This window comes from Patagioenas fasciata, chromosome 13 (genome assembly GCF_037038585.1).
Source record: "Patagioenas fasciata isolate bPatFas1 chromosome 13, bPatFas1.hap1, whole genome shotgun sequence".
NCBI lineage: Eukaryota > Metazoa > Chordata > Aves > Columbiformes > Columbidae > Patagioenas > Patagioenas fasciata.
Window position 1 is genome coordinate 12,951,915 of NC_092532.1, and position 11,417 is coordinate 12,963,331.

At 42.2% G+C, this 11,417-nt stretch overlaps 1 protein-coding gene across 2 annotated transcripts in view; it reads right to left on the reverse strand.

Annotated features, from left to right (window-relative positions):
* The window catches only part of PLCG2 (phospholipase C gamma 2), a 64,763-nt gene extending 53,617 nt beyond the window's left edge, over positions 1 to 11,146 (reverse strand). The window contains exons 1-3 of one of the 2 annotated variants that reach the window (XM_071814178.1): positions 11,019 to 11,146; positions 10,126 to 10,683; positions 5,681 to 5,920 (exon numbers count right to left, since the gene is read on the reverse strand). In XM_071814178.1, the coding sequence (XP_071670279.1) occupies positions 5,681 to 5,876 (196 nt within the window). In that variant the 5' untranslated portion in view covers positions 5,877 to 5,920; positions 10,126 to 10,683; positions 11,019 to 11,146. The remainder of the gene's footprint in view (positions 1 to 5,680; positions 5,921 to 10,125; positions 10,684 to 11,018) is intronic. The other variant, XM_065848256.2, reaches the window with a different exon arrangement.
* Between the last annotated feature and the right edge of the window lie 271 nt (positions 11,147 to 11,417).

Consider the following 11,417-nt stretch of genomic DNA (forward strand, 5'->3'; position numbering starts at 1 on the left):
ATATAAATGTGTGTACCACAACATGAAGAAATTTGAGAGGCCTTATTTGGTCGTATTGAAATGTCCCCAGTCAGCAAAGCCCCAGTCGCACAGACACGTCTCTTAGCAGGGTCCGGATGGGCATTTCTCACTCTGTCCGCCCCTTCCTTCCCCTCCGCCTTCCACCGCTGTCTCGGTACAGTTGTCTGTGGGCCATTTGGTATCTCAGCAAAGAAACACAGCAGCCCAGTGGCTGATGTGGAGGCAGAAATGACCCCCAGATACCACAGGGATGTACAACACGCATCCATTGTGTGACCCGCTTGGGACAGCTAAAGTGGGGAGAAACAACACAGGGTGTATGGGACCCGGGGGCCACCACACAGACCCACGCACGGTTGGAAAGGGTAAACTTATTATACAATAAAAACACACAACAGAACCCTAAGGAAGTGACAGGCTGAGCAACACACTGCAGTAAATCATGCTGGTAAGTCACAGCTTCACAGTCATGTACCAAGTATGCATAAATTAGTTTCTGCAAGAAAAAGGCCCGTTACAAATTAAACAAGGAAATCAACTCCCTTCGTACAAGGAAACTGAAGCTTCCCTCTCTCATGTGTTAGTAAAGCAAAAGCTAAGTTTAGCTCTACTATAGTTACCAAGATCTGCAGTTCTTAAATTGCAAACCCATGAACGTACATTGGTTAATAAAATCTATGAGTAAAACAATGCATAGCCAAGTCATACTGGGTCCCACTTGCCCTAGGGTATCACTCAATGAAAAACATATTTCTCCCACCACACACTTTCCCCTGCTACGTAATCAAAATTGCCAAATGCCATCCTTAGCACCAGGCTGTGCTACCGTAAGGAAAAGTGGGGGGGGAAGACTGCGGTCCACCCTAGACTTCTATGAGATTTGCTTATTTTTCCTGGCAATGGTATCTGCTATCAGCTGCAGAACCAGTGCCATGGGATTTAGATCCATGGCCCTACAAAAAGTGTCTCTTTATTTCTGTGTTGTCTTTTACACTCAAAATTGCTCTCGGTGTTCAAATTATATTTTACATTTGCAATGCCTTGCAACAGAACTCCCACACTTAAACCAACTGCATAGATGAAAGAAACAAGCTCAAAACCCCCATACTGCCTCAGAGTTCGGAGGTTGGTGTTATTACGCTTTTTATACATTCAATGGCCAGAGAAAGAGACTCCAGCAGACAATAATTCAGAGCAGGAATGAAACTTCACTCTGGAGGAGCCTTTCATTCTCCCAACTGACTATCTGAGCAGTCAGGTGAGTCCAGCCTTGTAAGTCATCCACTTAGTATTAGGTTGTGAAAATACCACCTCAAAGTTATTTCACGCAGACAGAAATGCCCTTCCTGTTTATAACCCCAAGACCCTGTGCATTCTGCATCAGGGTCACTAACCTTTCGCTGGGTCAGCACTTCTGCAACACTCACCAAAACTTACTTCTCATCGAAAAAATGAAGCAAATTTCTCCTACTAAAACCAATGACTGGGACTCCAACGAAACCAGAGTTACTGTGGATACCAAGAAATATAAATGGGAAGGAAAAACAAAATAACGGATTTAAAGCATGGATGATCTGATGAAGTATTAATACCATACTGCAACATACAAAGCACAACAGGGGAATACAAACACACAGATCCTCACAGGAAAAATATTTGTCTTCAGAAGTTAAACCAATCTTTTGGCACTGATGACCTGGGCAACTTAGGAATAACAGTACTGAGATTCTGAGCCTCACGAGCAGTCCCATAGCCCACCCAGCAAACTTTAGGTTATCTCTAAGAGCTTAAAATGAGGACAATGCAGAATACAAAGAAATGCCATTAATAAGTAAGAGACAAAAGTAAAAGCTCCGACATTTTGTGGTCAGTGTCTACAACTATTTCCCTCAGACGATCTTAGAGCTCTAAGTGCATCTGAAGTGTCTCTACGTATCAAACAATAGCCAGGTGACTAAAGGAAGCCCAAGCATGGGTGAGCACAGTCACATCTAGCTCAGACCCACTTCCTTCAGCCATCTGCAGAGCTCTCTGCAGGCCTACAGAAGGAAGCACATGTTGCTGGCGTTCATTTTAATACACGAATGAAACCCTGCGAGCCAAACATCAGTGAGAAAAACATTTCTCAAAGGTGTATTGCTCCCTTCTGTCCAGTTCGGTTTTGACACTGGCTTGTGTTGGACCCAGCTGATGTAGGAAAGGTACATGTGACACTCTGCAGGCTGAGCAGGTGACCAAAAGAGCAGTAGCACTAAAAGCCTTCCTGGCCTCCATTAAACCTAAAAAACACTTCAGGATAGGCAGTCCCTCTCTTCCATTGCTCATCTTTCCCCTTTTGCCTAGAAGGAAACTTGAAGCTCACACGAAATGGAAAACATGGACAAATTTTTAACTTTTCTTGAAAGGTACTCATTTACCAGTCTCTCCTAACTCTACGGTCTAAAAAGGAAAGACCCCTCGCAGTCACTTAACAAACTTTGCTTGGGTCTACAAAGCATTAAATTTTACAACAGCAGAATCCCAGTAAACCCAGGAAACACAGACTGCACAAGAAGATCAGAGTTTCCTCACAAACAGCAAAATCCACTGTCTTTATCAAATCCGATTATCTTGGACAAGCTAACTTGACCTCATGAAAATCACAATACCATCCAAGAGCTCACTTGACTTGCACAACTCTTGGCTGCACAGCTCTACAGGAAAACAGACTGTTCATGCACAGGTTGCTGACACCATTCACACATTTACAGTTCACCAGCAAGAAAGTCAGCACTATGACATTGAAAATTCTCAATGTTATACAGTGAGATAGAGAAGAAAAATAAAAACAAACCACCCCCACACAATACTTTTTTTTCTTAATTTCCAAAGGAAGAGTATCAATATAAAGTATAAAAGTCGGTCTCCATCCTCTCTATATATTAGCAGCCTGGTTTCATGTCCCAAAGCTTAAGAACTCTCCTTGGTAACGGATCTAAAAACACAAACCCCATAGTAGACGCAAATATTCAGTTTTCAGGTTCTGTAAAGAGTGGCAGCCAAACTTCAGTGAAAAGGCACACACACAACAGGAAGCCACCTTGCCCTTCCCACCCACATTCAGTATTAATTCTTACTGGACTGTAGCACATGCAAATAACAACCATTAAGATCACATAATGAGTACTATTTCTTGTACAGCACAAGAATATTAAACAATACCATACTCAAAAATATATTTCTATGCCCTCAGCCAATCAAAACAAAAAAAAGTTGTTTTTATTTTTCACAAAGTCAACACAATCTGTCAGTGAATACTTAGGGTCGTTCATATGTACAAACCAAAAAACTTTTCTCCTATCATGAAGTTGGTATCATTTCCTCAGTATAGCTCCAGAAAAAGAAAAAATTTAATTGTCCTCTCATTGGTATTCAAGAAGCCTATCCATTTAATTACTAAATACAAAAGCTTCAAATCCATACTTTGTCCACTTTTCAAGCAAAAAAGAAGCCTGAGTCTCAATCAAAAGAAGCAATAGCAAAATTTAACTAAATCAATAAATGAAATATTTCCTTCTTCTGCAGCAAAAACACTGTCAGCGAGTTAAAACTTCAGTGATTTTCATTTCAAGTAGATCAGATACAGTTCATGGTAAATTTTGAAACCTGTTCATATCATATTCTGAAACAATGCCTGAAAAATATATCTTGGTTTGGGGCAGATTCATTGCTTTTTAAGATGACAAAAGGATATTTTGCATACTTGTGCTTTAGAGTATGACACATCGTTATAAAGGTCACTTAAAAGTTGCGCAATTTAAAAAACTGCTGAGGCACTACAGTTTTCAGGGAAAAGAGGAAAATGGCCTTTGGGTAAACCACAGGTCTATAGCTATATTCCCTGTTCTAGTAATGACTGCCTGTGGAATGGGAAGTAAATCATTATCCTGCTGGATTATCCAGAAGTAAGAGTCAAATCACAATATCCACCTTCTTTTACAAGTGTTAAAATCTACACACACAGCAAACTGCTTAATTATCAGGATGTATCAGCACAAATACACTCTACCCCAGGAAGCTTCGATAAAAGAAGATTACAAGTCAAACACTAAAAAAGTTGACCCCAAAATCTGGAATACCCAGTCTGCACAGCTTTATATTTGGCCCCTCTGTGCAAATGGCTATGATAATTCTTTAACTGCATGATCACAAATTGTTTTTGTCAGAGGATTCTAATGCCTCATCTACCCACTAAGTGGTCATTTTCTATTTTGTTTTAATCTTATTGCTCTGTGTGTAACCCCAGGCTTTATTTGTGAAGCATGCTCAAGCCATGCTCTCATAACTGAATTACTCATCTCCTCACAGGACTTTTTTTTTTTTTCTGGCACACCTCACTTTGGGATGTGAGCATATCCGAACAAGTAATGCATTTACCTTCACACGTGTCATTTTAGCAAGGGATAACTACCCTCATTTTCCACATGAGAAACTGGGGCACTGCAAGATTATAATCCAGAATATCTGTTAAGCGGGGTGTCCAGACCTGTTTGCTTTTCCACAGAAGACTCTATATGATCACATTCTCATCATCAACAACAAAAACATGCTCCAAATAATCAGTCTTTCATTTCCTTACATTATATTTCCAGTTGCAGGTCGGGTCAGCACAAGGAATGTGACAGCAACCAATGGAAAGAGTAGCAAACAGAGATTTAATATTTCTAAGTAAGAAGCATGAAGGGAAGCTGCACAGACAATCGGAAAACCTGACAACTTGTCAGTGCCTGTCTTTGCAACCTTAGATCAATGCATTTTTAACTTACTGTGTATTTACCAAAAAAACCCTTCTAAAAATCCACAGCTCAACAGACAAACTCCATTCTCCTCCTTCCTGGTTTCTCTCACATGAGTGTGTACTCACACCCAGGAGAACGAGCTGTACAAATCCCTAAAAGCGCAACCTGAGCTTGGTTGACATCAGCTGTGTTCAGTAAGAACTGAAGAATATTCTCACTTCATTCTTCTACCATAGCTTTTACAGTCCTATGTAGCTTTACCCCTTCTACTCCCTAACCTTGTTACAAATAGTGGGTTTACTCAGTTCAAATACCAACTAAAGAGACAGTATCAACTCAGGACCTCGAAATCACCTCTTACATGTCACAGCTTCCTTGTCCTAAGTCATTGGTACTTTTCCAATAATGTTCCTAAATAATGATTTCTGTCCTGAAACAGCAAATTCCCTAATAAAATGGAAACTTGAATTCAGTTTCCTTGTAGCTGGCGTTTTTCTTCTTTTTGGAGAGAGAAGTGGTAAAGAAGTACTAATCACTTGAATCTACAAGCCATCTTGATGCTTAATGATGGAAAACAGTTGTCACTCAGTAACTAAATTCATAGAGAACACAAGCTCCATCATATTCAAAGATAAAAACTTTCAGAACAGGGCTAAGGGTAAAAACACATTAATCATATTTAAGTAATGTAAGATATCTAAATAACAAGCTGCAGAAGATTCTTCACCCACGCTCCAACAATTCAGAATATTCTCAGCAAATTATCAAATTATTTTCAGCCAAAACCTTCATTATATTAAAAAGGCTCATTAAATCAATATTTGTCAATTACATCAATATATTAGCAACTCCAAGTTCAGGTACACTTTGCAAATACTCACAGAAACCTTCAATCTTGTCAGCTGTCTTGCTCCACGCTACCTGCCTGGTTTCCATTATGACTTGAATAGTCCTCCTTTCTGGACTGCTCTTCTTAAGACTGAAAACTGTCATAACAGTTCCCAACTCCAAGGTCCTTTTGATATGGCTTTTCTCATACTCCGGCAGCACTCCATAGTCTATGCTTTTTCTGGGCATTTTTAAATTATTTTTTTAATCAAAGTTTTATGGTTTTCAGTGTCCTGGGGGAAAAAAAAAAAAAATCACTATTTAAAACAGCATTTTTATTTCTTAAAGAAAAATTGTGTAAGTTAAAGTTACCTAATAGAAACTCCTGCCGATTCAAATCCAATGAATTGTGATCTAAATTTATCAGTAAGACCAATACTTCTCTTCTAGCTGCACCACACCACTGTACCACTAACTGCTTCCTCAGTCTTCTAATACAGAAGTACACAGTGTTCCAGACAAAAATAAAGTAAGCCAAGGTCTGTTTAGCCCAAATACATAAAAATCACGTTAAGGTGCATAACTCCCTGTATGTTTTTATGCATGTGCATTTTCAGCTGTATGTACACTCCCAAATACAGATTTACACCTCTAATGTTGCAGCGTTATGACAGAAAAAAAAAGACATGGAAAAAATAGCAAATGTCAGTATACCTGAGTACTAAGGACAAAAGAGTAAAAACTACAAAGGCGGCAAAGCATTGAAATGGCAGAGAAAATAATGAGTCTGTAACAAAGAAAGCATTTAAGTTTAAATAATACTAAAGAACATATAGGAAACATTAAAAAAAAAAATGTGTTCAGACAAAAGCAGAACTACGTTAAAAAGCTCTTCTAAAGGAGCACTATTTGATATTTCTGTAGCATTTTCTGCCACATTTTCTATAGTCTTTATTTTATACAGAGTGAGATACCTTTGCTCATGGAGCTCTTCTTTAACATAGAGACAGAAACAGCTGCTATCAGAAACCACCATTCCCATAGGAGTTTCGCTATTGTCTTAGGGTATTTGTAGAATTATGCTCCATAAAAACTTCATGAGTTCTATGTGGGCTGGAAGTTAAACCTTTCACTCTCGAAACTGACAATAATTTCATGTCCACTACTGTCAGAATTATCTGAAAGTCCATTTTGTCATAAGTATTGATAATCTAGATACCAACACAAGAAAAGAGCTATGTGCAACAGACTTAAATCCCACTCAAAATCTTTTTGTTCTCCCAGGATTTTTTTTTTAAATATTCACAATACTATCTTCCAATAAATAAAATGCTGTCCCCATTGTGAACTGCAACAGGTTTGTTCTTCTCGCCCTATATTATTAAAGAAGCAACAATTTGCTGACAGAAGAAAACTCTTGAAATCTGAGCAGCCTCAAAGGCTCTGCAGCCAGTGATGCTGTCTTCTTCATATTACATCAGGAGGAGCGAAGAAGTGCTGATGATTGAAGCCTAGCAATGCAAAGACAAAACACAAGAAATAATGACATCAGCTTGTGTAAACTCTGATGTTCTGACCTATATGAGAATTTAAGCCACCTGTCTTTCTGAGAACTGTAAAGAAAATGAAGGGAAAATATGAGTAAAATACAAATACTGAAACAAATGCTGGCTATTTCTAAAAAAATCTCAGTTTATGCACTTCTAAAACTTCGTGGCTGTGTTTCTCCTACACAGTCCACTTTTTCTGACACACATGTCAGGTGGTAGATTTTTGTGTGCACACACTCGGGACGCATCTTGGCAGAAAGCAGCCAAATGGGAGATGCATACATAGCAGCTCTCGAATATTAGCAAGTTTCTGTGTTCTGGTCTCCCACACACCATTGCATGAAACAGGTAATTAGAAGCCTGATTACTCCTCAGCGAGATGATCTACAAACTGGATGCCCTGGAAACTCCTCCATGCACAAACAAAAAGTACCATTTTCACACAAACAGCAGGAGCCGCTGCCACACGGTTCCCAACCATCCTCCTGACCCACATCCCTGAGCAGGACAGGTTTAAATAATCTCCGGGCACATGCAGCCACCAGCCTTAGCATCTCCTCCGGTTCTCTGCCTCTCTCCTCAGCCCACCACTCTCCATCACAAGCAGTTTCAGTTTCCATCTTGATAGCTAATTCGACCATGCCACTTCTCGCTTCCCCTTCGTAACTTCTTCCAGCCTTCCTCCCCCTCGCCCCATGTCACCATCTCCTGACCTGCACTGCGCTCAAGAATGTTTTCTCCTCTCTCATTAACACCACAAAACTGCCTTACAACGTCATGTCATTAACTGCTTTTAGTGCAATTTGTCTGAATTTGAAGCTGTCCTGTGCAATCTTTCCAATCCCTTTCTAAATTCTACCACTTTAACAAGCACTTTTTTTTGTAAGCTACCAGAGAAGCAAACAACAGTCCCTTCTTACCTGCAGAGTGGCCTCTTCTGCATTGCCCACAGTGAACCTGAAGTGCTCTAAAGCAGGAACCATGTCTCACTCCATGTTTTGCAAAGCATTATACAGGTTATTCAAAGTTTAATATCTATAAGCTTGTTCTTGTAATAATAGAGTACCCTTTCCTTATAATACCGAAAAAACATATCCCAATCCTACAACTGAGAGGGAGCGGACAACGTTTAAGGGTAGTAAGCAAAGGTAGATTTTTGCCAGAATGTAAATGATCCTTTCTGGCTCTGTGGAACTAATCAGACAATGATTTAAATTATAATAGGCTTGCATCGAACAAGGTAGTCATAGTCATCTTCCCCTGCCACAATGACATGTAATAACAGAAATGAAAGGAGAGGAAAATAAAAAAGTTGAATTAAAATCTTTGCACAGTGTCTGGTTTTCTAACAAAAAGAAAGAAATTCTGTCATCTCACTTTGCTCTTTTCATTAAGAATTGTAATAAGACTAATATGCTGTGATTTGGAGCAAGGTTTAACCATTTTAGTAACACTTCACTGTAATAATAAAAACTCAACTTTTAACTTAGTATAGTTCTTCAGGAGACTGTAACAAAGCACACATCTGCTCTGCCTTTTACAGAACAAGATGTAGCTATAATATGAAACACAACTGAGAACAACATGAAAAGGAGTTTCTAAATATAGCCGTTTAAAAAAAGGCAAAGCAACAGGTTTTTTGAGAAATTAGTCCCTTAGTACAAAGGAACTGCCTCTCAGAGGTAGCTTCTTAAACAGTTTCCGCTGAATATAATATACTGGACTTCCCCTTTTAAACTAGCTCTTTCTTCCAAAAACAGGGTGAATGGTGTTTCCAGTCTAACTTGAATTCTAAGGCATAAACCAAGGTTTTAACTTACTGTGAAACAATACTGTAGCTGAGGATACCTATTTCATCAGAAAAAGAATAAAGAATGTCATATTTGATCAGTTTATCTGACCACTTCTGTACTGTTTTGGCTACCTGTTTGTGTTTAAGAATAACTTCACAGAGAGCTTTGTAACAGTAAAACACATTAGACCTCTCAAAGAACTAATGGAAGCCCTTTATATTAGACCTAACCTTTGAAATATTAAGAGCGTTCTTACATTCACCCACAGGTGCCTGTCAGTCTTCTTACACCCATCACTGCACAACTATTTGAATGAACAACATTTCTATCCATTCATGCAGCAAAACTCTACAACCCTCACCACTCCATTATCTGGATCCCTCTAAACCAGCAGGGTATGAGCTATGAGACACTCTTATCTGCAATAGAAGAATTACTGCTCTTCTACTAAAGAGTTATTGAAGCCTAAAGTAGAAAGGTCCAGTGTAACTGACGTGATTCGATAAGTGAGTTAATAATCACAGAAGCACATAGTAAGTTCTAGTTCAGACACAGACATCAATACATAAATCTTTCCCTCTGATTGTAGGCACTACAGAAGCAAAACTTTTATGATGTCCTGTACCAGATAGGGACCATTTGCTACTGTTTGTGTAAAAGATGCTTTCATACTGTTTTTTTATTGGAAGGCCTGACTGATTTGGACTAAAAAGTCAGAAAGACTCAACGCAAGTAACCAAGTGAACACAGACACGGAAAAAAGCCCTACTCAGTCAACCCAAAAACCTTTATACTTAGTTTTACTTCAATACAGTACTTCAGAGTTTCAGAAACAACCCCTTCTTATCTGAAGATCAGTCTACAACTCAGCTTTCTTTGTGATAAAACAAAGAAAGAGAGGAAACTGTTATACGAGCAAATTATAAACATACAGGCTAGCAAAAAACACCTCAGATAAGCACTGATGAACCTGTAACCTGTTACTTCACCCATATGACACAGCCGGTGCTTTCCAGGCACACAAGGTCAACCAAGAAGTGCAATTTAAAGTTTGGCTCTATTCAGTCTCTAACTCTTCCTGTGAGCCCTGTGAAAGGGTTGTTGCACCTTCTGCTCCAAACTCTCCCTTTGGTGGCACTTCAGGTGTCACCTCACCTGAGCAGGCGCTGCCTCAGCACAGAACCACCAGTACGTTACAGTTGGACTCGATTATGAGGGTGAGTATCACGAGGATGAAGTCAGGCTCTTCTCGGTGACAACCAAGGACAAGGGGCAATGGGTACAAACTGGAACACAGGAGGTTCCACTTAAATATGAGAAAAAACTTCTTCTCAGTGAGGGTGACAGAACCTGGACCAGGCTGCCCAGGGGCGTTGTGGAGTCTCCTTCTCTGCAGACATTCAAACCCGCCTGGACGCCTTCCTGTGGAACCTCAGCTGGGTGTTCCTGCTCCGGCAGGACGGATTGCACTGGATGAGCTTTTCAGGTCCCTTCCAATCCCTGACATTCTATGATTCTATGATCTGACGGGTCTCTTCCAACCAGAATGATTCGATGATACGGATATCTGCCAGCAACACCAGTTCAGTACCATAGCGCTAATAATTAATTACAATCTTCGCACAGAGTTTTGCGACACAGCTGCTGCCCTGGGGCAGCTGTCAGCACACACGGAGACTGGAGGTTTCCTTCCTTCTTCTTCGGCGGCCTGGCCTGTGGGCGAGAGCGGCCAAGCCTCGAGATGTGGGGTGACCGGGTCTCCTCGGGCAGCCCCCAGGTTCTCCGTGCCCCTCAAGGGCAGGTGCCCCCCAACGTCCCGCACAGCCTGCAGCTGCTGCCCAGCCCTCTCACGCCGACAGCCCTCGCCTCCGCTCACACGACCCTCCCTCACACCCACCGTCCCCGCCGGGACGCGGCCGCCCCGCCCCAGCTCTGCGGCACCTGCTGCCGCCGCGGCCCGAGCGGAGCCGGCAGGCCGGGACCGCCCCTCGCCGCCGCGGGAAGCGTGCGGCCGCCGCGCCAACCCGCGCCCCCAGGGCCGTCCTCACCTGCGCAGCGGCGGGGAGCTGCCTCCCGCGGCCTCGCCGTGCCGGCGGCTGCTGGTACCGGTGCCCGGGCTCCGGCGTCCCGCCGCGCCCCGCCGTGGCTCCCACTTCTGCTTCAGCCGTAACCGGGAAGGGGCGGCGCCACGTGACCCCCCACGGCCACCTACTGGTGCGCGGGCCGGACGGGCCGGGTTCGCGGTTGGCGGTGCGATCGCTCCTCAGCCCGCGGCCGCTCAGCCGTGTGTCGCCTCCCTGAGCGGGGAAGCCGGGTCGGGACTCTTCGAGACTTCGGCCCTGTCCCTCCACCTTCCCCGGCGGTGCTTCGAGGCGAGCTCCCTGCTGTCGCTGAGCCCTCGGGGCCCCTGGAACGGCCGCTTTCCCCCGTCCCCCTCAGCCGTGTCC